Genomic DNA, 26,963 nt, shown 5'->3' on the forward strand with positions numbered 1-26,963 from the left:
CTTGTGAGATTCCTTAGTCTCTTATTTGCTTTCCAAAATTTAAAAATTTATTTCTCAGGCTCCACACAGAATACGTGAAACAGCTGTTTATCTGGAATCATCATTTTATTTATCCTCTTCTTCCTTTCTGCATGGCAGATTGGCTTTTATGGGTCTCAAAGAATCTTGACCAAGCACCTGTTGGAGACTTCATTTTTGTGATGGTGCAAGTTATATATCAGTGTTAAATTTGTACAGGTAAGCAATTTTAAAGTGTAGCTGTAGTGAAATTTTAGAATTTGCTGCAGGGGCAAAGCAGAAAGACTTGGAAATATGTAAAATACAGTATCACCATTGTATTAAAAAAGGTGAGAGTCTGACCAGTTTATTCTTACAGGTTCAGATTTTAAAGTGGCTTCATATTATAGTGATTACCTGGGGCAGTCTTGTTTTACCCCTGTTGTCTTAATGTATTTATGAAAGGCATCCTCTTCATGCCTACAAGTTCTTATGTTTGTATTATTGCTCTAGTTCTACAGACTTTGTTTCAAACTTTCTTTTATAAGACTTGAAATAATTATCAGCATGTGTGATCAAGAGTGTCAAATTTTACAAAACTGTCCATTTAGCTGTGCTTATAAATTATTAACAAACTTTTGCTGTTTAGAAATACTTATTTACTAGTTTTTTCTTCTATTATAAAAATTTTATTAAGGTTTTCTTTTCTGTCATCTGGTATTTTTTGCTTTGTTTTCATTTTTAATTTCAGACCAAAGAAGCAGAAAGGCAAAGTTGATTGATATACATGGATTTGCTAGTGGAAATTGACACATTTTGGAATTGTGCATAATCTATGAAGCCCACTGAGATGATGACAAAAAAAAATTCATCTAAAGATCATACATCTTTAAAAAACATTTCTATTTTATATTAGTCATACTCAATTATGAAAACATATCTTTTTTCTCTTTCATATACCTTCTCGTTTCCTTCCTTTTATTTTTATTTTTACTTTTTTGAAATACTTCTCTCCCCGACCCTGCCCTCCACAACCTAGTTCTTGGTTCTTGCTTTTTAAGTGATCCATGAACTGTGAGGTGGTGGGTAAGTGAGGCAGGAGATTATGAAAGGGCATGTGTCAAACACTGCCCTAATCTGAAAGAAATTCTGTTGCTGGCTTCCTTTGTCAGCATTAGCATTTATTAAGCATATGTCTATATTCGTATGCTATCTCCCAACTGTCCCCATATGTTTGATTGCTTTTTCTCAGTCACTAAATGCTGTTTTAGTGGATGGATTTTACCAGGGGCAGAAATTAAAGGCTGCATTAATTTCAGAATATCCTGGAGATGACATAGGCCAGACTGCTGACAATTCGCCTCCTAATGTAAAACTTTCCTCTGGAATTCTCACAGACAACTGAAAATGCAGAGATATGAGTGACCGAAAAGCCACAAGTAGTAATCAATCAGTTAATCATAATCCTAGAGGGTGAGATGATGTTTCCACAGTGGATCATTGAAGTGTGATGCATTTATCTCTTTAAAGTCTTGCGGCCTACTGGCATGCTCTGCTTTTCCCTCTCCCTGTCTCTTGAATGTATCATTTATCTGTTTACCACCTCTGATCTCTTTAAGCCCTTCTCTTTCCAGTTAGCCCTCTGGCTATTGTTGCCTCCTATTTCTTTATCACCTCTCACTTAGATTAACCCATAGATAAAAAATAGAAATGTACTGGATTACTTTTCATGGGGAAATCACTAATCTTTCAATTTCGTTATTCTAAGGTAAAAATGACCCAGAAGAATAATTTATTATTCTGTAGATAATAGTTATTATTCCATAAACTTGTTTGTAAAAAAAAATGTATGCAGGGCATGAAAAAAATGGACTCCAAACATTGATTTTGGATTTTGGAATCAGATAAAGTTACAAGTAAGACTGTAAAAACGTTCAGTGTATTTTTCATATTAAATGATTATTTTGCATTTATCAAGTGTTACTATTTGATGAAAAATGTGATTCATTATGCGGCTAGGGTTATGGCTCAGTGGTAGAGCGCTTGCCTCGCATGTGTGGGGCACCAAGCTCAATCCTCAGTACCACATAAATAAATTTAAGAAAAAAGGTATTATGTCCATCTACAACTAAAAAATTTTTTTTAATATGATTCATTATAGTAGTTTCCTATATCTGTCCTCTGTACCTCCTGGTTTTAATGCCAGAAACTTTTGAGGAAAGCTTTTAAAACTTAGAAATGAAGTTACCCTTTGATGAGAATTAGGACTTATTAGATCAGATGCTCTTGCATGGCCCATAGGGGTGAAACTGCAGGTCAGGGATGAGTTTTGTTCAATCTCTTGTAGGAATTGCACATGACTGAAATGAGTAGACCCATTAATGAACAGAGAAGAGCTACTGGCTGAATAGCTGCACCCTGTCCTCTGTTCTGGAAACAAACAAATAAAAAACCCATTTTAGGGCATTAATTAATAAGAGAACTTAATGTTGAATGCTTAACCTCTCTTTGGTAGTCATTTAGCCTTCTATTTGCCAAGTGTGTTTTCTTGTCCTTTTACAGTAACTGGGTACAAAATACTTTAATGTACATATGATAATTAAATAATGATCATGTGCCCAAAGAAACTGCTAGGAGGAACAACCATGAAGCAAATTCTTATTGAGTTATTTCCTGGCCTTTTCATTCTATTTATGTTTGCTAAAGAGTGGAGGCCAGATGTATTTTACTACAAATTCCCTGACAATTGAAGAAGGAATAGGTTAAGGTAATTGTAAGTAACCTTTAATGAGCACATACTAAGTCCCAGGTATTTTCATAAGTACTTTTTCCACCTTGTGTAATTTAATCCTCACAGTAATGTTATGTGGTGCATACTCTGTAAATACTCACATAGCTAACAGTATCCAAGTAATTGGTCAAAATTACAAAGCCAAAAAGGGACAGGAATTTGAACCCAAGAAATTTTGCTTCTGGAGCCTGCCCTTTTGAACACTGTGCTCCTCTGCCTCCTTGAGGTAATCAAGACAGTGTATATAGTTTACTCTTTTAGAGTCCCTAGCACAGAATCATAGAAAATTTAGTGAATGATTTGCTTTTTGAATACAGAGATGAAAAGGCCTTGAGTTATTTAATAGATGAAGGATTCCTTTATGATAACCAGAGAGAAAGCTCTTGCAGTCATGCCTGTTCCACCCTGAATAAACTGCTCACCTAAGAGATAGAAAGGGGGGTCTCTTCCTCTCCTACACGGGGGACACTCTGCCCATTCCCCTCACCTGAAGAATTTACCATTCCCTTTCTGTCTCACCCTCCTGGACTTTGGGGAAATTAAAGCAGCCTCTTATAAATAGGTCAGAGGTCTTAGGTCTAAGGGGCATTAAGTAAGCAATATGTGTTCAACAAACTAAGCATTATGAACCAAGTGTGGATGTTTATGTTGGGAAGGGGGTGGTTATCAGAAGAACTTATGGCTTATGTTGTTTTCCAGAAGTATAGATGGGCTTTTGCTGCTCTACCCACACTCTGATCACAGTCCATGAAAAAACAGGTGCATCTGTGTAAATACCACAAAGGTAGTCTCTAAATACAGTGAGAGTGCTCACTGACTTGACGGGAAGCTGAACCCACATCCTCGATGGAATATGCTGACAGCTAACTCAGGAAGCCAACCATATTCCAAAGTGACATCGTACTCCGCAGCTCTTTTGTAGTTCCTGCTGTTTGTTCTATAATTGCTCCAGCCATAAGAATCTTCACTTTTTGTCTTCTATATAGCTTGATTACTGCAGCTCTCAGACTGAAAGGAATGACTTCACTTAAAGTGAAGGAAGGGCTTCACTATGAACCTCCATCTTCAAGGGAGTTAAGTTTACTGCACAATTTTCAGAGTTTCTTAATGTAATAATGAGGATTATGATTCTCTAAAAGGGCAAGAGAGTATCCTATATCTCCCCAACTTTTTGACCATAGAATTCTTGTTTGTCAGAAAGTATTCTGGGATCGGGGTTTCTTAAAAGTACACAATGCATAAGGATGTAGTGGATTCTGATGCAAAATCCAGCTCTACCACTTACTGTTTTTTTTTTTTTTTTTTGTAATTTGTTTTGTTTTTTGGTTGGTACTGGGGATTGAATCCAGGAGCAATTTGCCACTGAGCTACATCCCCAACCCTTTTATTTATTTTGAGACAAGACCTTGGTATGTTGCCAAGGCTGGTCTTGAACTTGCTATCTTTCCTGCCTCAACCTCCTGAGTCTTTGGGATTACTGGTGTACATCACGTGCCTGACTTACTGTGATATCAAACAACATATTTAACTTCTCTGTGCCTCAGTCTCTTCATCTACAAAATGTGGATAATAATATCCTACATTACTATGTGTGATGTATGTTAGCTGTTATTGTTATTATTCAGTCCTCTACTGATATAGGCCCCATACACATCTAAAGTTTAAATCCCAAAAGCTTTAAATCACAAGGAATTTTCTGAAACGTTTGAACTAGGGAATATCTGGACTAGGGAGTAATCTAGAGGTCTTGAATTTGGGGGAAAACTCAACAGAGTTTCCAGTTTAAATCATCTGTCTAGTCAGTATGGCCACAGAGTCATGCTAAAATTAAAATGTTGACTTTGAGCAACTAAAGGTAAAATAAAAAGGGAAAATTGAACAGTGGCAAGAATTATGCTTGTATTCATTAATTTGGACAAGGTTGAAGTAGAAAATGTCAAGTTATGAGTAGTGTAAAACAGTAGACATCAAACGCTTAAAATTCCAGTTTCCTGGATATAAACCGTGGAAAGAATGAAGTTGGTTGATAATGTCTAGTCTAGGAAGAAGAAGAGAAAGCCATACAAGAAATGGTCTAGGCAGCAAATTAAGAAGATGATATCCATGCCTTCAAAATAGTGAAACAAACATAACATCCTTTAGGTTAAAAAAAAAAAAGATGGATCTCTGTTTTCCAACCATCTCACAATCAAACGGAGGATTAGGTTGTAAACAACAAGCTAATAATTTTTTAAAAGGCTTCAGAATAACAGCCAGTTATGAAATCCACAAAATTAAGGATAGGTCAAGAATCAGACTGGAAGGCATGTTTTCAGGGCTAGCCTAGCCCTCAGTGCACTGTTGCTTCCTCCTGTGTGTGTGTGTGTGTGTGTGTGTGTGTGTGTGTGTGTGTGTGTGTACACGCGTGCACAGAATACAGAAGAGAAAACTTAATTCCAGAGCCAGCTATTCAATCTAGGAGGCTGCGAATGAACCACACTAAGTAAAAACGGAATGCTTGATATACGTCCTTCAATAGACACAGCCAAAATGCCTATGGACAGTAAATAACCGTAAATCACTGTTGTCAAGGCGCACGCTCCACTCTCCCTCCCTTCCCAACAACCGTCCCCATTTCCACACCCCCCTCACAGTTCGGGAGAGCTCGTGGTCTAAGTAACTAGAGGACTTCTGACTGTAATCCTAGCACGTCACTTTGTTGAAGGCAAACACGTGGTTCGGAGAGAACTTATAAATCTCTCCTCCCGGCAAGATCGTGATGTTATCTGCTGGCAGCAGAAGGTTCGCCCCGAGCGGAGCTCCAGAAGCTCCCGACCAGAGAGAGAGAGAGAGGACTGGAGGCGAGAGAGCGAGCCAGGGAGCAGAGCAAGGGCTCAAATGAAAGAAGCATTGAGAGAGGGATGGAGAACATTAGTATAACGGTCTAGGGAGCCATTCTGGGATAAAGTGAGGTGCTGGCCGGCTAAAGAAAGGAGGAAAAAGAAAGAAAGTGTATTTCAGGGCGGCAAGTGCCTATCTAACCTTAGACAGAAAGTCCAAGCGGGATAGAAGCCAGGAGCAGTTGGGGAAGGGTGGGAGTCCAAGGGAACCCCTACGCAACTCCCTTAGGAATAAAGCTCCGCAGCCAGCGCGTCCCTGGGGCTGCTGTTGCAGTCCGTAGCGGGTGAAAGCGACCGGGGCGGTTGATCGTCAGTTGCCGGGTTGGCCTTTGGAGCGAGAGGAGAAGGAGGAGCAGAAGGAGGGAGCTGGAGGCTGGACGCGTTTGCAGGAGGCGGCGGCGGCGCGGCAGCAGCAGCAGCAACGTGGAGTAACCGAGCGGGTCGGCGCGCGAGGGCCCGGGTGTAGGCCACAGCGCGCCGCTCCGGGAGCATTAATTTGCGGCCTCGGCAGCCTCTGCTGGCCCTGCGGCACCGGAGCGAGTCCCCAACGCGCGGTGCGAAGCGCATCTGCCTCCCTGCGGCGCTCCAGGCTCGCCCGCAGCGCGTGCACGCACACGCGCCCGCGCGGACACACACACACACACACACACACACACACACACACACACACACACACACACACACACACGTGCGCTCCTCTGCTCCGGAGCTGCTGCTGCTCTTGCTCTCAGCGCCGCAGTGGAAGGCACGGCCGAATCTCTCCTTCTTTAAATACATTAATTACAGCCCGGGTCAGCATCGGCGGCCCGCTCACAACGCTCCCGACGCCCCTCCCGACAGTTCGCCAGCTGCCAGCCCCGGGAACTTTTCATCTCTTCCCTTTTGGCTGGAGGAGCCGAGTTCAGATCCGCCACTCGGCACCCGAGACTGACACACTGAACTCCATTTCCTCCTCTTAAATTTATTTCTGCTTAATAGCCACTCGACTCTTTTTCCCCCCCCTCATCTCGTCGCTCCAAGAAAACTTTTTCTTACTCCGTAAAGTCAGGGTTCCATTGCCCATCCCATATTAATATTTCCACTTTTGGAACAACTTGCATTTTCTTTTTTTTTTAAGGAATTCAGGCAAGATACATTTTTCTACTCAGCATTGACTCGATTGTTTGCAAAAGTTTCGTATTAAAAACAAACAAACAATTCTACCCAATCTATGCTTTGAGAATTATTGGCTTCTATTTCTTTTTTTTTCTTCTTCTTCTTTTTTTAACCTAAAAAAAAAAAAACACTTTTTTTCCACCTTTTTTTTTTTTTTTTTTACAAAAAAAAATGCACTACTGTCTACTGAGCGCTTTTCTGATCCTGCATCTGGTCACGGTCGCGCTCAGCCTGTCTACCTGCAGCACACTCGATATGGACCAGTTTATGCGCAAGAGGATCGAGGCGATCCGCGGGCAGATCCTGAGCAAGCTGAAGCTCACCAGCCCTCCTGAAGACTACCCTGAGCCCGAGGAGGTTCCCCCGGAGGTGATTTCCATCTACAACAGCACTAGGGACTTGCTCCAGGAGAAAGCGAGCCGAAGGGCGGCCGCCTGCGAGCGCGAGAGAAGCGACGAGGAGTACTACGCCAAGGAGGTTTACAAAATAGACATGCCGTCCTTCTTCCCCTCCGAAAGTAAGTACTGTTTCTCGCTTCCCCAAGGCTTAACGCTGGCCCGGAGCTCTCAGAACCGCAGCAGCTCTGGGAATCGCCCTTCCCTCTCTGGGTCCGGGTTTGCTCTTTTCCGGTTCTGTCCTTCGTCCCATTCACCTCCCATCCAGTCGTGTGCTGGAGACCCTCACTGTCTGCCGTGTTTTTTTCTCCACCTCTCCCTTCCCCCAACGCCTCGGTCCTTTTTAAGGAGTTATTCTCCTTTGCTCTTCCCTGACATCCTCAATTCGGCCACCAGTTAGGAAGCAACCTTCTTCTGTCAAACTGTTGGCGTTCCCCGGAGCAGGAGTTAAACTCAGAGGATCTTAGTAGCTTGTTTTCTTTGCCCCATTGGCGTGGAGCACGAAGGGTTAAAAAAAAGTGGCTCCAAACTAGCCTCTCCGGAAGGCGCCCCCTTTCCGAGCCGACCTATCAGCTGGTTCCCCGGAGCCACCTCTATTGTCTCTCACTCCCCTAAAAATGTCAGCATCGCCAAAACAAAACCCGATTTGGAGACTCCTCGAAAAACCTTTCAGTACTTGATGTATCTATTGCAAGCTCTAGGTGTTTACATTCCCCCTAGGCAAACCCTTGTAATCACGTCCCCTTTTGACTTCACCTGGAGCGGTAGAAAGAACAGCTTCGTTTCTGACGTTTTTTAAGAAGGTTTTACTCCACTTTGTTTTTTCAGAATTCACCAACCATGCCTTCTTAAAATCGCTGGGTAGCAGGTCATTTTTCTTAGGGGTCTATCGTTGATCATTTTAAACCTTGAGCTCTGTACTCCTGCCCTTTCATAAGTTTTCTGCAGTGCCTTTGGTGCATTCCTAAATCTAAGACAGCTAATTTTAAAACAATAATAATGTTTATTATTATTATTATTATGCTTCCCTGAAAGCAGTGTCCTCAAAACTGGCTGGCACACACACAGTAGCACTGAGAGTGAAATGATTTATTGTGGAGTTCTTTGGGGAGGAGAGTAGTATAGAATTATCTCAGATTTCTTTAAAGAAAGAGCAACAGCAGCAGCAGCAGCAGCCAGTGATACCTGAAAGGGTTAAATACCAGGAAAAACTAGAAGAAAAAAGTGAAATACACTTCAGCATTTGAGTATTCCAAATCCTAAGTCATAAACTTTTCATTGGTTGCCCATTTCTCTCCTCCCCTTTCCATGCCCTATATACTTGCTGGCTGCCTTTGGGAAGTCTCCGGGTCTTGCCTAAATAGATAATACAGCCATCTTGGTAATTTTATCACCGAAATTCTAATTACTGGGTGGTGCTTTTCTTTTTTAATATTTATTTTTATTTTGACAAGTCTCAACGATGTGACTTGCCATGTCTTGTATTAATGGCCTTGGAATGTCTGCCCATATGTCTAACCCCAGTCTTTCTGGACACCTTTCTTTTGCTGCAGTTGTCTTCTCTTGTTATTCAATGGCAGAAAGAGATACAGGGAATCCTGGCAAGCAGGATAATTTTATTATCGTAATTATGGCACTGTCCACAACATCAATGACAAAATACACTCCACCCTGGTTATTCCCCTTGGGAAGCAAAACTCTCTATCTGGGATGGAGCCAAGGAGATATTAGGAAAGAAAGTTCATTGTACTTAGTCCAAAACCATTGAGACTGAACAAAGAGTTGAGTCAGTTTGCTCTCTCTAGCACATGCACTGGTTCTACTGGTATTTGGGGAGACAAGCAAATGTTATGTAGGACCTGGATAACTCATCCTTCAGTGTGTACATGCAAAAGCTCAAATGAACTGCCATGTGTTACAACACTGAGAGGTCTGATCTCACCATTCTATGGATGTGGAAAGAGCAAGTTATCCAAGAAGGCATTCATTCTGAGTTCTCTCAAGCATTCTTAAGTCTGAGAGATGAAGATGAGCTGAGACAGTCCAATCCAGGATCATGGTCATCAACAGATTGGAAAAATTCCTGGATTATTAGGAGGATTTCAGAATATGGCATCTAAGACCAGTGTGTGGGTTCTCCTTTCCATTCTGCCCTCAGCTTCCAGACAAATTAAAACCTCTGATGAGATCAGGATAAAAAATAGACTATCGGTGTTCAATAAACAAATACAGGCTGTAAAAAGCCTGTGGACTGTATGGAAGTTTAGGAGCAGAAAACCATATTAATAGCAGAGTTGTTACTACTGTGCAAGAACTGTGGATCATTTTATAGAAAGTAGGTTAACTGATTTTCCAGCACTTTCTAGTTATTCTGGAATACAGTGAACTCTTCCAAAAAAAAAAAAAAGTAAGAAAAGAAAAAAAATTACTCCACCATATTTTTTAAAAGCAAGTTAAAAGTACAGCGTTGGCTTTTATACCAACTTTCCCTCTTACAGACTTTTCTGCCTAGCTTTTAAATCGCCTGTCACTGAATTGCTGCAGGGAGGGTGTGCGCCTGTCATTTCTTGCAGTGGATCCGGTGAGGGTCACAAGTCTCAGAGATGAAGGCATGGGAAAGATCACTGGTTCATTTTTTTACCACCGACTTATTAGTGTTCAGGGAGTGACTTCAGCTCAAGTATTACAAATATGCTCTAATTATACTCAATGAGCTATATATCACTACAGATTGCTGATAGCCCTTTGTGGGACATTTTATGAAGTTCAGACTAAATATTTTTAGCAATGTGGAGATTTAAAAGTAAAAATATAAGAGATATTGTATATGCCCTCAGGCATATTTTGTCTTAAATATTATCCTTGGCTAAGTGTACTATATAAATACAGTAAATATGAATAGAACTGGTCAGGTGCCAAGCTCCTAGTATGAATTTTAGTCAAGAATGTATTTATGGGATATAAATAATACTGTGTCAACATTTAAAGAAGGGGTCTGATTAGTTTTGAATTTATTCATATTGATCTTTTCACATGCTGTTAGTTTAAGACTCAAAGTGGAGTTAGGCTAAGGTTTACTGATGGTTTGCCCAGTGGGAATTAAGTGAACTTTGAATAGTTTGACAATCCATTTGAAGTCAATTCAAAAGACACTGCACCAGGTTTTAGAAATTTAGAGAGTGTTGAATCAAAGTAGCATCTGTCTACAGGCTTGGACATTCAGAAAGAAAAAAAGAAAGGAAGAGACAGGTTTTCAGTTTCTTTCTCTCTTCTATTTTCATTGTAACAAATCAAGTAATGTTCCAACTATGGAAACCCTCACCTTCCCACCCCCACCATCTCTGCAGGGACAGTTGGCAATGTCTGAAGACATTTTTTGGTTGTCATGACTAGGGGTGGAGTAGTACTACTGGTATTCATTGGGTAGAAGCCAAGGATGTTTCTAACCTTCCTATAAAGCACAGGACTGCTCCTCCTTCCTCCATATATCAAGAATTATCTGGCCCCAAATTTCAGTATTGCCCATGGTTAGGAGCTCTGGAACCCTGGTATTTATCTTGGCCCACTGAATTCTGTTAGTAGTACCATTTTAGAAGTAATAACAAAAGTAAAAGATCTTTGTGACCAAATAATATTAAAATCAAAGCATTGAATATGACAATCAGAAAGTTATCTAATTAAATAGAATATTAATTAGACCATTTTGTATGGTGTATACTTGAATATTGTGATCTTAACATCACCTACATTAGGGACATTGACATTTTCCTTTTATTTAGTTAAGAAATGGTGTTGACCCTTCCATGAGTAGCCTCACTCAGCAACAGTATGATGTTAGTCAGAACACAGCAAAAAAAGAAGTGAGGAATTACCTTGGATTTTCCTTTCAAGTAAAATAAGCTGTTTTGTGTTAATGAAGAGTTGAATCGCCAACCTAGGGAACTGGAGAAAATAATCATTTTTGTTTATTCTATCATACTAATTTAGATAAACTAAAATATTCAGCTTAAAAAAATCACAATGAGGTTACCTTTGTAATTGTTTCACACAAATGCTAAACATTTAATACCAAGCATTCTGTTTTTCTATTTTCCTGTAATTTTCCTAGTGAAATTTTGGAATATAAAATGAATACCAATGACACTGGTTTTGGGGAATGTGACTTAGTCTTCTCTTCATGAATATGTCTCTCTCTATACAAATGGCTGGTCTGTTGGCCAACTGCCCAATGAAGGAAAATGTTAGCAATTGCTGGAATACAGTAGCATATTTGGTTTATGTAGTATTTTTGTTTTATTTTTTTAAAGGTTTTCTCATTGTGTTTGTATGTGTGTGTGTGTGTGTGTGTGTGTGTGTGTGAGAGAGAGAGAGAGAGAGAGAGAGAGAGAGAGAGAGAGATGAGATCAAAGAACAGACATGAACTCTTTGACTTCCAGAAAGATTTATTTATGTGCAACAGACCAAACTTTAATTCCTTCTCTTTTATTGCATCATTGCTTGTACTAACTCTGGTACCTAATTGTGGTTACATTTAAGTTAGGCCCCATTCTCCTCTTTCAGGATTTCCTCTTTTTTACTTTTCAGACTAGAAAAAAAAAAGTCCTCAGTTTTTAACCGAAACAGTTAGATAGTTTTTGTTGCCAACGTAGGCCAGCTGGCCTTATGCTTCTCCTGAGGAGACCCTGCTGGATAGAGGCTGGTCTTCAGAGAAGCTTGAGGGGTGTCCCAGGACCACCTGACCTCTTAGAAGGAACCCTGGGGTCCTCTCTGTCTCCACAGCGACCCCTGTGGACTACCCAAGGAGCTGCACTTTTTGAATTACAGTTTCTCCCTGGTGAAAAGACGATGATGTAACCTAGTCACAGCATCTTCCATATAAAGATATGAAAGAATGACAGATCATTTTTCCTAGAGGAAACGGGAATGTGAGAAAAAGCCTAATGACTCACTGTTGAACCCACATCAAATCTGGGTTAGAACTGAGGAGTTCATTGACTCCTAGGCCTTTGCCCAGAGATTACAACACACTTCAGGCTGCAATTTTATAAGGTTCCGGAAGATAGACTGGAGGAGCCTACCTCTGGGAGAGGTGTGCAGGTCACCACTTGGGTGTGACTCCGGCCTGACTTCTACCCCAATGTCACCCCTACCGTTCTTTGGAGGTTCAGGAGTAAGGTGAACTGCAACCAGGAGAATGTGCTGAAGATAGCCCTTGCTGCTCTCTTGATGGAGAATTTCCGGTCCTGAGGGGATCCTGCAGAGATCACTTGGATCTGCCAGATGTGCTTTCCCTGCTTCGGCAGCCCTTCTGCTTTAGGGTGTATTCCATTTTGCAGATTCTGAACAGCTTGATGAAACATGGCCCTGGCTGAGATAAACAAATATTTCCATTGTCATTTTGAAAGCACATGGTGTGCTTTTGGTTTTTCGAGTGTCCTTTAAACAAATAGTTTTTAACCTAGGAATTCGATGTTCTCCAAGTATTTTACCTTAAGTTTGATAATACATTAGGGATTCTTTGATGGGCTTGTTTAGACTGAAAGGCTTGCTTCTGTCATTTGTTTACATGAAATCTGCATCAGGCTCCAACCACTAGCTACTTCTGTTCCTCATTCATTTTGTTTCTTTTTCTGATGTCTGATCTCCAGAAATGGGTGTTTGACTGCGCTTCTCCAGCACCTTGCTGCCTGGATTGGCTGCGTGGCCTTAACTCAGCACAGGGCTTGCTCCTAACCTCTTCCTCCCAACCTGTGATTTGTCTTCTTGCTCTTTGCTATGATATGCATGAAAGTCTACTGCTTATACATCATGTCCCTGTTCCACACTCAGCTGAGTCTCTGGGAGACAGAAGCCACTTCACTTTAGTGGGCCATAGTTTCTTCACTGGGCCACCTGCTTCCTGGAGGTGCAGAGGATTGAGATGATGTTTACAAGGAAACACCTGGCACAGCTGTGTTGGACATGTAGCAGGGCTGTGCAGGGCAGCTCTTATTCACTGAATGGCAAACACCATTGGCTTTAAGATGCACTGTTATTTTATGTGCCACTGAGAAAGATGTATCACTCCAGTTAATGCTAAGATGGCATTGATGATAAAAGAAAATCTGGACTTTAGAGATACTAAAATGTGATTTTAAAAAAAATGACGCCTGGAAACTGCTTCCACTTCAGACTTCCATTCCCTTTTTTCTTTGTAAGTTCCAATCAGTGAATCTAGTTTCCTTGTTCACTCTAGTTTCCTGGTTCTTTAGGTGACCTTTGCTATTTATGGTCAGGGCACATAGAATGGCAGGGCTGGTAATCTACTATATGAGAAGGCCTTGAGAGTTTAGGCTTCTTTGATTCTGCTTTCTTAGATGACATCCAAAACCTTTCAAGGTCTGGCCCCACCTTTGCTCAGCCCCTTCTCTTACTAAAGTCTGACATGAAAATCACATTCCCACTATATCACCTTCTTTGGTTTACACAAACGAGCCATTTATTTTTATGCTCCTGAGCCATTGTTGTTGCTGTTTCTTCCACTGGGAGTATTTCTTCTTTTTTTTTTTTTTTGCATCACTGGGAATTGAACTCAGGGGTGCTCTACCACTGATGACATCCCAGCCCGTATGTATGCATGTATGCATGTATGTATGTATTTAAAGTCAGGGTCTCACAAAGTTGCCCAGGCTGACCTTGAACTTGGGATCCTCCTGCCTTGACTTCCCAAGTAACTGGGATTATAGGTGAGTGCCACTGTGCCCAGGTGAGATCTGTCTTTTATCACTTATTTAGTAAGATGTCACCTCCTTAAGAGGCCTTCTTTGATTTCCTAGTCTTGCTGAATTGGCTCTCATACTGCACCATCACCATCTTAAGTTTTATCTCTATCTCTGCCTCTTTTGTTCTTCATAATTTCTCACTGTGCTCTGGGCTGTCTTCTTTATTGGTTTGTAAATGTTCTCGGAATAGGAACTGAGCAGTCTAACTTCTCTGCACTCTTACAGAACCTCGCTTAGTGTCTTTGTTCAATAAATATTTAACAGATGAATGAGCACTAAGACTGAACCACCAGAGGATCTGAGTTCAAAGAGTCTGGACCAGGTGACATGGAACTGAAATCTGCTCACCTTCAATTTCAGGGAAGATATACTTAATGGGTATCACGGGCTAAGAGGCAGCCTAGGGCTTCTTGTGACCTTACATTTCCTGTTGCCCATTTTTCAGACCATAATGAAAATGATGGTGATGATAATGGTGAAAGCTAACCTTTATTGATACGTCCTCTGCAGAGATTTAAATACTTTATGTGTATGTTCTAGTTTCTTCATCTTCACAAACATCCCTTTGAGGTTAGCACTGATATTTTTTCCCTTTAATATCTGAGGACATGGATATTTCTATTTCTAGCAGTGATGTGTTATAGAAGTAAGGCTTTCAGTCACCACAGATAGAAGAAACCATAATGCAGAATAGAAGCCCTAATACAGAACCCAGAAAATGGAGAACATGACTTTTCTTGACCTCTTGAAAAATAATGCAGTGCATCTGGGACAGAATGGTGACTCTCCTCGCAAGAATTAAATTTACATGAGTTTGGCTCTATTTTCCCTACCTCTAACATATTCAGCTTTTATCTCTGTATTTGATTGATCCCCAAATTGGAGATTTATCAATTGATAAATTTTTGAATTTTTCCCTGTAACTTTTTTTCCCCCATAAATTTTTGACAGATTTGATTGATAGGACATTCCTCTAGTCTCTTTCAGAGAGTTGTGTTTGGGAAAGCAGGATGGTGCCATACATGAGCATGGGCTTCAAAGCTGGACAGATCCAATAAGTAAAGAAGGAAGAAGAACAAACAAGGGAATTGCACTAAAGGAATCTCAGAGGTTAAAAGGGAAACATCGAAGCCGAGAAGTCCTACTGTAGAATGGGTGTGGTGGTGCACACCTGTGATCTTAGCTACTCAGGAGGCTGAGGCAGAACCATCACAGATTGGAGGTCAGCCTGGACAATTTAGTGAGACCCTGTCTCAAATAAAAGTTTTAAAAAGGCTGGAGATATAGTTCCATGTTAGAGTGCCTGCTTAGCATGTACATGGTTCAATCTTCAGTACAAAAAAAAAAAAAAATGTCCTACCATAGTCACAATGGTTAAAAAGTGGTCCTGTTTTGGTTACAGATTGGCTCTGTCCTTGAGAGTTATCAGAACTGTCTCATTGACATTCAAGTTGCTTCCTGCAGAGTTCAGATCTGGGCTCTGCCTTTGTTGGCCTAGTAGCTGGGGTTGGAGCCCCTTCACTTGACCTGGCTCAGTTTCTTCACTGGGTGAAGATGGCGGTTATAAAGTCTTGGTGAGGAGGCGTGTGAGGAAGCACCTAATGCAGCTGCTCCTGGCCCTTCCAGTCCCACCCCTCCCCACAGGTTCCTTTTCTTCCTTCTTCCTTTGGCGAGAGTCTCTGTGGAGGAAGAAGCCAGGACATTTGGAGCCAAGACTGAGCCTGGTTTGGCAGCTGTGGCTAGACTTGGATAGACCTCATTTCACCTTCATTACCTAGCATTAGCCACAGCAGTTTCTGAGCTGTCAGGTGAAAAGGGCCTTAGCAATGGAGTGACATTAGGAGAAGAGGTCTCAAAGAGGAAGCGGCATGAAGGAAAGTGGAGGGACTGTACAGGAGAAATGAAAACCTGGGTGCTGGTATCAGAGAGCAAAGCCACCCTGAAACCTCAGAGCGTTGTTGGCAGGGCAAGGTGTTCACTGAGAACTGAGTTAGCTTCTGGCTTTGCTGGGGCTACCCAGGAACACCACTTCACTGATGTGAGAAAGCATTGCTGTCTGACAGGAATTGAATTGCTTGGATTTTGTGTCTCTTACAAGAAGGGAAAGCCTTATGGTGCTGAGAAAGAGATCCTCTGTGGACTGGGACCATCCCTTCCTCTGTTCTCTCAAAAATGAGCACTTGGATTTGTTATGCCTGATAAGTAAGAAATGTTTGGCTTAGATGTTCCTTTGACCACAGCGACTGAGAAACAGAAGGCAAACGGAAAATGCTTTTTGGATGTTGTGAAGCCCAAATTTTCTGAAAATAGTTTGAACACATTTCCAAGCCTCCACAGGCAGCTGTTTTCTTTCACACTAGCATGTTCCACACATCTCTGTTCCCTGGGAGAGGGTCCTTGTTGCCCCAGGAATTCCTGGGTCCTTGTGTGTTGGTAATGGGGGAGCAAGTTGTTCCCAAAGAAGTGACGCTGTGTTCTTGAAAGAAAAATCATGGAGCAGCTATTTGAGAAAAGGGGTTGCTTTCTTGGAGTTGTTGTTTGTTTCAGGAAATACTACAGCATCTTTCTGGTTTCATGAAAGCAAATGAAAGATGCTGGGACTTCAACCTTGGCTTTGGCCACCTGGCTTTCCCTGTTACCACCCTGACCAATACCACATCTGTCTTGACAAATTAGTTCACAGATAATCACTCATTCCTGACTTTAGGCTATTCTAGCCATCTTTGTTACCTCATCTTGTGAACAAGAATGCGGAGTTTGGTTGTGAGAAGGACACTAAAATGACCACAGGATCCACTGACCTTTGCAAAAATTTATCTGAAAAAACAAGATCATTGTAATTTTGTAGTGTGTTTTATGAGTACTGAAATGTTTCCTGTTGCCAGAATATAAATGGGAATATTCTGGAAAGTATAATTTAATTTTTAAATTTCGGATTCGTTTCAGTATTGGTTATTTCAATCCTTCTTAGAACAAGTTTATCAGAGATGATTCTGTCTACACCATTGTAGCTGTAACTTGGCATTCCTTCCATTGGAGGGATTCTTTCTCATACCGTCATTAGTTTCTTTCTGTTGACTTAGTCACATTTTCACTTCTGCTTTGACATCTTCATGGCAATCTCACTGGACTCATTTTTACTTTTTTAATAATGAACTCTTATAATTAAGCTGCTGGCTCATAAAGCCCATAAGAAAGAAAGGTCAATGACTTATTCTGATTTTACATTATTATTATTATTATTATTATTATTATTATTATTATTATTATTATTCCAGAGGCATTTCACCACTGAGCTACATCCCAGCCCTTTCTTTTATTTTTTATTTTGAGACTTGGTCTTGCTAAGTTGCTTAGGACCTAGCTAAGTTGCTAAGGCTGGCATTAAACTTGTGATCCTCCTGCCGCAGCCTCCTGAGCCACTGGGGTTACAGGCATGCACCACTGCATCCAGCTTGATTCTACTTTAGGAGGAGGAAAAAACAATCATAGACAGAGGACATTTTATTTCTTTGCAGAGGATGGATGATTTAGTGAAGGAACTGTCTCCTTGGATGTCTCTCTTTTAGGACTTTTTGGGCAAATCTTTCCACATCCAGGTGAATCATCCCTTGGTTCTTTTGGCTCCGAAATTTGGGAAGGATGAAGAAAGGAGTGCTTCTGAGCTCCCAACTTCTACCTGCAAGTGGCAAGGCAGAACCAGAACTGAATTATAGCCGTCCTTTTAGGCTGCCTGTCCATCAAACTCCATCACCATAGGTTGCTGGCACTGTCTACACCCTGTTTTATATCTGAGACACCTTGAGGCATTTTTTTAAAAAAAAATCTTACCTATTTGAAAAGTAATTTTGTCACTCATTTGGTCCTCTTTAGTATTAAACCTTCAGTTGTTAAATGTGTGGGCCATAGCCATGAACTAAGGTCTGACTTCCCACTGTTTTACCAACTAGACTTGAGTTTCTTTCTCCATGGAATGAGGTGACTGGTGCTCATTTGTCTTGGAGAGAGGTACATTTCAGAATTCCACTGTCAGAAAATAATGAAATAATGAAACTATGCATGTAGAGTCATGTCAAATGTCATTAATTCTTATTCTAAAATAGGGTCTCAAACCAAGTTGACCCCAAATCATTGTATATTTGGAACAGTTTTCCCTTTCTCAGTAATACTTGCTGGAAATTCTCTAAAAAGAGTTTAGTGTCAGGAAGAAAGATAGCATCCATGTTTAGAATTGTTAAAATTACAAGAGATGCATTGTGTTGTTGGAAGGGTTGAGAGGACTAGAGCAGGAGCTAATTTGACATAAAGTTTATTGAAGCAATTTTAGTGGGATTGAAGCATTTTAAGGAAATTTTTAATTCTGAGACAGGATCTCACTAAATTTCTGAGGCTGACCTTGAACTTGTGATACTCCTGCCTCAGCCTCTTGAGTAGCTGGGATTACAGGATTACACCACCACCACTGACGGCATTGAAGCATTTTTAATTCTGCTTAAGATATTACAGCAAGAATGGCTTTATTTCTAGCTAATAGACATTTTCACATTATATAAAACTGTTGCTTACTCAGAACATATATAAACCTTATGAGGAGATACTTTTTCCTTGACCCACCTAGATGGATTGCTTTGAGGTCAAATGATGTTTTATAAATGGCCTTTCTAACCTATAAGTCACAAAGACCTGGACGAATGATTCTCAAATTTACCATGCGAAAAATCAAGCATGGTGCTTATTAGTAAATGTAAACTCCTAAGCCTTTTTCTCCCACCCCATCTCCAAATTATTATTCAGTGGTTTGAAGTTAAGCTTCAGCAACCTGCATCTTGACAAGCAGGCCGGGTGATTCTCTCTCAAATGATTCAGAAACACACTCTGGAAACATTGTTGCTTTGTTGTTTTATTTCTGAGCTGTGTTGTCACAGGCAAAACTGAACCCCAACACTTATAATTCATATCAGAATCATTTAGTTATTTTGTAAATCACCTATACCAAATTTTAATTCTGGGACTCCTATTTTATAACTTGTATAACCCATAGTTGCCCATTTATTAATTATGAGTGCCCAGAGTCTTCTAAAAAGCACTTTCTCTAAGACTATAAATGTCTCAGATGTTTATAGTGTTTCACGTTTTACAAACTATTTCCCATATATCTAGAGCTTCACTGATCTTAAAAAAAAAAAATCCATTCCCCAATACTGCTTCAGTCATGTAGATGACTGAAAATTGATAACTTAAAAACTAAGGACTGCTTTCTGAGGCCTGAGTAGTCACTATTCGCATCTTTATGTCTTCATCCAATTCATGATCTTTTTTAAAAATATTTTTTTTAGTTGTGGATGGACATAGTATCTTTATTTTATTTATTTTTATGCAATGCTGAGGCTTGAACCCAGTGCCTCACATGCAAGGCAAGCACTCTACCACTGAGCTACAACCCAGCCCCAATTCATGATCTTAATTGCTAAGGCTCTGCTTGAAAATAAAACAGAAAAAAAGAAAGAAAAGAAATAATTTTAAGACTGCAACTTTATAGCAGAATGAAAGTAAACCAAAGGGGCATATTTAAGTCAAGCATGCTGGAAATTGTAAATGACAGTAGTCACGTCACCTTGTTCCTACCTGTGACCTGGGTGACCTAGGGCAGTGTCAGGGATCTGAATCCCATGGATAGAACTGTCCCTCTTCTGTACCACGGCATCCAGTGGCCTGAAGAAGGTGCTGTTTCCCAGGAAAAGGATTGAAATCCCCCCAAGAAATGCATAGGGCCATAGTTTGGAGAAAAAGTATTACTAACCAAGCGACTTACTTTGCATCTTCTACCTTCCTTTGGTTATTTTCTTGTGGATTTTTATTTAGGATAACTTTCAGCATCTCTTTTTAAAGACCAACTTTGAATGAGAAATCTTTGATTGCTAATCTTGTGACAAACAGTTTATACCCAGTGTAGCTTCCTGTCTTTGCTGACTGGTTATTTGAGGGAATATTCTCCCTATCAGGCTGTGGAGAAAGCTCTTAAAATAAACAGCATGGTTGCTTCTTGGTAGGAACATATGGGAACAGATGTCAGCTGGAAGCAGCATATGGTGGCATCAGGGTAGCAGAATGTGTTTCTAACAGCCCAGATGCTAGGCCTTCATTTCCATGCCACACTGGCCACAGAGAACCCTAATCTCAATGAAAGAGTGTGTTGGCTAGACCGCATAATCCATGTATGTGTGAAAAAGTGTCACTGGGGTCTTTGTAGGAGGCTGAATGTTGGAGATGGTAAGTTGCAGAGTATGGGAAAGGCTGACACTATCTATGTTAAAATTGAGTGATAAAAGGCACAGATCTGGCAAAAAAAAAAAAAAGAGAATTCCATGAAGCCTTTGTTTTTTTATCCAAAGAAGGGTTCAATTCAGGTCTGAATAGTGACAGTGTTACTTGCAGAAGATATGCCCTGCATATATAAAAGATGCATAGTTTCTATCTATGCAAGGAGCCAGGACAGAATTATATCATGCCAGGCCTAGGAGGACTCAGTTACATAGCTAATATGATTGCATTCCTTAATCATTTTTATTTGCCAGTCTTTTTTTAAATATAACATCTCATTCCCATCTTACAAAAACTCTCGGAGATAGCAGTATGTCTGCCTCAACTTGTAGGCACTGAAGTTCAGGTAAACTCCAGGGCTTGTCCAAAGATTCATGGGAAATCAATGATAGAATGGGGATTTTTAGCCCATATCTTCTCATCCAAAGCTCCTACTATAGGCAGGAAAGCCTTTGAACACTCAAGAATGTTTTTTTTTCTTCAATTTGAGACATTTTTTTTTTTGGTGTAGTTTTGTCTCTAAGAATCAGGTGGGAAATATCCAAATTGCTTTTATTTTAAGGAAAGTGAAGCTCAGAATTTCTGGATGTCATACTCTGAGGGGAGAAATGTTTAATCCATTTCAAAGAGCTCCAGTTTTCGAAACTGTAGCTAAGCAGCTACAACCAATATGCCCTTATACTTTTGACTCATTTCAAGTCAGAGTTTTCATATGCCAGTTAAAAATAATGACAGGTGGTTTTCAAGAACTCTAAAAATCTAGGCCAGCCAAAGAAACACCAGGTATTATTCTTAATGAGTAGGCTGTTTTTTTGTCAAAGAGGGTCAAGACCTTTCTTATTCATCTTTAGTATAACTCAAGGTATTTATTTTACTATTTTAGTTTATAAATTGTGCATTGTCATTTCAATGTTAGAGTGTGTTAAAGGGAAAACAGAATCCAGGAGTCTGATAGCTGGTTAAGGGAGGCCAGGAGATCTGGGAGACCAGAATCCAGAATCCTCTATAGATCTTTGTGTGTGATCTCCTGACCCTGGGTTGCAGGGACCTTGTATATTTGGGTGGGGGCAATAAGAACATTCAGCGAGTCCCTCTTCTACTTTGAGTCTTTGTATAGTTCTGTGTCGGGCCTCTCTTCAGTAAAATAGCTAATGACTGTGCTTTTTAAAACTCCTAGCTGTCTGCCCAGTTGTTACAACACCCTCTGGCTCAGTGGGCAGCTTGTGCGCCAGACAGTCCCAGGTGCTCTGTGGGTACCTTGGTGAGTACACTCGTCTGCTTTATTCCTCGTTTGACGTGGTGATATCAAGTCCGTCTTTGGTTTCTGTCTCCTGTGGGGTGTACATTAGAGGCTAAATAGGATTCTGAAATGCAGCCTTGTAGCTGAGTTTATCACAAAGGTGTCTGACATTTTCTAGTCAGAGTTTACATGAGAAGAGCTGATGAACAGCTTGGAAGATGTGCCATGACTTGACTGTAGCTTGTGAAAGTATTACTTGGGGGTAATGAAATATGTGTTCCAAGGGACACAGAGGGATTGGAAATATTGATCTCCTGATCCACAGAGAGGCTTCTCTGGAGAGTTGAACAGTATAGCCTGAATGTCAAAGGAAGGTTGTTTTTTCATATCTTGTTTATGTGTATGTTGCTATTCCCGACACATAGTAGTTGCTTAATTACTGTTTTTGTTCTGAACTAAAGGGGGAAAAGGAGATTTTCCTCTCCTTTGAGGTTTTTGCAGGAGGCCTAAGGGAGAGTTATGCTGATGCCATTATTTGTGACTTTCATATTGACATGTCTAAGTTGCATGAGAAAATGGACTGACAGGGGTCCATCCTCAGCTAATTGGACTTGAGCTTGCTGCTTGCTTGAACTATTTATCCCTGACCCTCACACAAAGTGCAGGCTTCTCAGAGCCAGTGCAATGGGTTAGGAAAAGGAGCACCAAAGCCAGAGGTCTCTACCTCTTTCTGATTTGGGACATAATTGTATTGCCACCAGCATTTATTGAATGCCTTCTGTATGCTGGGCAATGAGTCTGGACCTAAGAATAGAGCTTGAGTGATCCTAGCATTCAATAAATTCAGTGGCTGAGTTTTCCCCAAATCCTGCTTAGGAAAACAAGAAACAGACTCACAATCCTGGCATTAGTTAACCACCTGTATTTGAGGCCCTGAGAAAGTTTTAATTATGTTGATTGTAAATGTGGGAGGGCGGTGACCTGGATAGAGACAAAGGAAATGTTTCTATTTTTCTGATAGAAGCCTGGTTCCCTGGATATCCTATTCTGTAACTTACCGTGCTTAATCTTTCTTCTTAGGAATCAATATAGTTTATTTACAGTGGCCTATGCTGGGATTTCCTCAAAGGGGGAAAAAATGAAAGAAAAAAAAAAACAACAACACCCTGATTCTGTTGAGAGTACATGTTTATTTTACTACAGAAACCCTAAGAGTGGCTAGAAGCTGCTATATGAATGAAGAGTGAAAGATTTAATGCATGCTTTAAAAGCCCCCTTTTACCAGTTTGGTGGTTCATGTCTATAGTCCCTGCAATGGGTTGGAAAGAGGTAGGGAGGCTGAGGCAGGAGGTTTGCAAGTTAGAAGCCCCAGTAATTTAAAGAGGCCCTAAGCGACCTATTGAGAACTTGCTTCAAATTAAAGAAATAAAAATAAAAAGTTTTAAAAGGCTGGGAATATAAAAGGAAGGAGGGAGGGAGAGAGAAAATTTGAAAGAAAGAAAGAAAATTCAAACTCAATAAAGAAAGATAATTAAAAATCCCTTTTGTGAGACAAACTATATTTGAATTTGAATTTTATTTCACTCCTTAAACCCAAAAGTGGAATGTCCAGTTTTTCCCTGCCCATTGACTGGCTTGTTGGAAGGAAGAGAAGGGGAAAGAAGGAAGGAAAAATTTGTTGGAGAACCCCATGTTGCTAGTCCTCATCCTGATTCTTGTCATGTTGGTTGGGCAGGGAAGGCCAGGAGGGCAATCCCCAATCTTCAGGAAGTTGGGGTTTGGAGAGCTAAATGCCTCGTCCTTGGTCACAGATCTAGATGCTGTCACCCGTTCATTAGGTCCCTTTCTTCCCTCCTGCTGTGGACTGATTTCCTTTTCATCCCTCCCTCTGGTAGTAGAGAGGTCTTCCTTGGTTCTTCCGTTGGTTTTTCTTCTGAGAGTCTCCTTCTTACTTGGGGTGATTTTTTTTAACACCTTTATTTACTTGTTTATTTTTATGTGGTGCTGAGGATCGAACCCCGGATCTCGCACTTGTGAGGGGAGCGCTCCACCGCTGAGCCGCAACCCCAGCCCTTGGTGTTATTTTTTTTTTATCACTTGTTTGTTTCAAACTTCCCTTTTCCTTTGGGGAAAAACACGGGAAGCCCGCCTGCCCTGAAAAGACCAATCGTTTCTCCAAGGGTGTGGCCAGGTAGATGGGGCACGGCTCCACGTGGATTCTCATGAGTGGGAGGCTCTTTACTTCCCAGCCCCCAGCTGACCCTTCTCAGACCTTCCATGCAAGACAGTGGGGCTCTGCATGTCTTGTTTTGTCTTTCTTTCTTCCTTTCTCTTTTCTTTCTTTCTTTCTTTCTTTCTTTCTTTCTTTCTTTCTTTCTTTCTTTCTTTCTTCCTTCCTTCCTTCCTTCCTTCCTTCCTTCCTTCCTTCCTTCCTTCCTTCCTTCCTTCCTTTCTTTCTTTCTTTCTTTCTTTCTTTCTTTTTTTTTTTGTCTCTGTTCTTAGAAATAGTAATTGAGTAAAAATGTAAGTGAGCGTATGCCAGGGGGCAAGCATCCAGGGTCAGGGTGAATTTCTCCATGCTGAGTGTGATTCTGAACACTCGTTAAGTGGAGTGGGCCCATGCCAAGCAGCTCGAGGGCCATCCCTGTCACCTTGTGTGACCGCCTCTCAGTTCCAAGGAGATGCTGGGCGTGGCTGGAGGCATTGTGGAGCCTGTGGTGCCTCTTTCTTTCCTCCCTCTGTAACCTAAGTGTGGTTGATAGCTTCATGTCAGACACAGATGCTGATGGTGGCTCTGGGGCTCCATTGCCTTGAAATAAGAACAACAGGGAAGATGAAATGGCCCACGTCCTCACAGACCATGTGGTTGCACAATCACTTTTCTCTTTCTAAATTCATTACCCCCAATAATATTGGTGGAGGTTAGGATGACCTGCCTAAAGTTTCCTAATAAGATAGAGGAATCCAGGGCTGGGGTTGTGGCTCAGCCATAGAGTGCTCGCCTCACATGTGCAATGCCCTGGGTTCGATCCTCAGCACCACCTAAACATAAAAAGCAAATAAAATAAAAAAGATATTGTGCTCAACTGCAACTAATAGATAAATAAATAAATAAATGTTTTTTTCAAAAAAGATAGAAGAATCCAGAGGACAGGCAATAGAGACAGTGTCTCTACATGAATGAATGGATGTACAATCATGAAGGTGAATTCCACTTTTTAAGTACTTACTGAGTAAGAGGCTTTTAAGTAACTCAGTTAAGATGTAAAGATGTTGTTCAAAGCGTGGCTTGTATTTGTATCTCCTGAGGCATCTTAAAAGCAGATTCCCTGGCCCTGTCTCAGAGTCAGAATGGCTGGGTGGGCAGAGCTGGGGACTTTGCATAGTCCAAACAGACAGTGCAGGTGCTTCTGGCCTTGAGGATGTTTGCAGCTGTGTGAGGCAGCAGATGCAGGCCTGTTTACTTGTAGACATCCTGCAGGGAGGATGCAGATCAGTGAGGCTTCTGTTTGATCAGCTGGCCCTGTAAGCATGGGACCCTGAATCTACAGCCCTTGTGGAGTTTTTGCTAGGTGCTTTTCCTTTTTCTAAGTTCATCCAAGAACTGAGTTAGTCCTGTTGCTAATAGTATCACATAAATCCCTTGCTCATTGTTCATCACAGAGGGGGGACACTGACTGTGCAAGGAAGTAAAAAGGGTCATGTAGAGAGGGTGGCAGATGCCCAGTTTGGAGATTATGCAGGGGAGTGAATTCTTTCACCCAAGAGCCTTTCACTCCAGGCAATCATGGAGTGGGAAGGGGATTTTTGAAGTGAATATTTAATGCATATGTGACACATAGTCTATAATGTATAAGTTAATGTATAATTCCCTGGGGTAGTGTTTGGTCAAAGCACTGCCATCCTCTTTACGGCCAGAATCCCGTTCTGACACATTCCATGGGGTTAGGATCTAGCCAACAATGGAATGTAAACTCTATTATCTCAGCCAAACTCAGTTTCAGTGAACTACAGTTTTCTCAATCCAAATGGTGTTTTCTTCAAGCAGAAGTATTAGAGCAGGTGAGAATCTGACCAAGCTATTAATAAGTAAAGTTAATGATAAATGACTTGGTATTTGATTTGTGCAACCCTGGGCCTCCTGGTATTCTGCTGTGATTTTTGAACCACCCAGTATTTTGAATCCAACCATGCAGTATGAATATTTTATGATTTGGGTAGTGTGTGTGTGTGTGTGTGTGTGTGTGTGTGTGTGTGGTGTGTGTGTTTTGTCATCCTACCATTTAATGAAATATCTAGTTCTCCTAGGTGGTCTGCATCATTTAAAGCCTATGTGGCTATTAAAATATAAGAAAAGATAACTTTCCAACACGTCTTCAAGCAAAAGATCTCTCTATATTATTTAAAAATATAGATAGGGTTCTAAAATAAATGTCCAGTGCATGCAGAGATCTTTGGCAGGTAAAAGAGGACATCCTTATGATATACTAATTTATTCAGTGGTATTTATTGTGTGTCTACTTGTATCAGGCACTCATGGATGATAGGCATGGATGATATACCACCTGTGAGTAAAACAATAAAAATCCTTGCCTCTGTTGAGCTTATGTTCTGTAGAAGAGGGAAGAAAATTAATAATAGAGGTTAAATAAGAATGATAGCATTTGATGAATGTTATGGGGGAACGAGTAGAACAAGTTTAGGATAGAGAAGTGAATTATGATTTTAAATAAGCAGGCCGTAGAAGAGTTAAGGCAGCATTTAAACAGACTTGAAGGAGATCAGAAAGTTATGTGGGGAAGAGCGTTTTTGGCAGAGGGAACTGCTAGGCTATTTCTGGCCTGTTCTAGGATTATCAGAAGTGTCCTCAAAGATGAGATTAGAAAGATCATGAGTGACAATTCACGTGGGACCTCGTAGGCCATTCTAAGGTCTGTGACTTTTTTTTCTCTGAATAAGATGGGGAGAACGGTGGTTTTCGCCAAGGGCCCACTATGGCTATTAGATTGGGAGTGGAACTTAGGGTGGCCAGGGTAGAAGTGGTAAGTACATGAGCAGCCTTGGTAATGCACTGGCTGGAACTTGGTGACTGCAATTCTAGGTAAAACCACACAGGAATCTCAGACATTCCTTGTGCCGAGTTCTTTCTTCAGCAGATAGTTTGAGAGGTTCTTTATGTAGATTCTGTTTTTTTGTCTGTTTGGTGGTTTTTAATAGTCCTGAGTTATTGGCAACTCACCTCCTTCCTTTCTGGCAAGGAGTTGACGCTGTGTGAAAATAGTCCTGTAGGTCTCCGATCTTGTGCTGACCAGCGGGCTGTGGCAGCTGTTGGAGTTTATACTTGCTGTAATGCCTGGTAATAGGCCCCCTGGACTCCGTAGCCAGGGACACCTGGCACTAAACTCATAGGTGACCATGCTTTAG

At 41.0% G+C, this 26,963-nt stretch overlaps 1 protein-coding gene across 3 annotated transcripts in view; it reads left to right on the forward strand.

Moving 5' to 3' along the window:
* The first annotated feature begins 5,539 nt into the window (after window positions 1–5,539).
* Tgfb2 (transforming growth factor beta 2) overlaps window positions 5,540–26,963 on the forward strand; it is an 84,745-nt gene continuing 63,321 nt past the window's right edge. For 2 of the 3 annotated variants that reach the window (XM_021732985.3, XM_021732986.3), the window contains exons 1-2: window positions 5,540–7,339; window positions 21,477–21,560. In XM_021732985.3, the coding sequence (XP_021588660.1) occupies window positions 6,994–7,339; window positions 21,477–21,560 (430 nt within the window). In that variant the 5' untranslated portion in view covers window positions 5,540–6,993. The remainder of the gene's footprint in view (window positions 7,340–21,476; window positions 21,561–26,963) is intronic. The other variant, XM_013362692.4, reaches the window with a different exon arrangement.

This window comes from Ictidomys tridecemlineatus, chromosome 10 (assembly GCF_052094955.1).
Source record: "Ictidomys tridecemlineatus isolate mIctTri1 chromosome 10, mIctTri1.hap1, whole genome shotgun sequence".
Lineage (NCBI taxonomy): Eukaryota > Metazoa > Chordata > Mammalia > Rodentia > Sciuridae > Ictidomys > Ictidomys tridecemlineatus.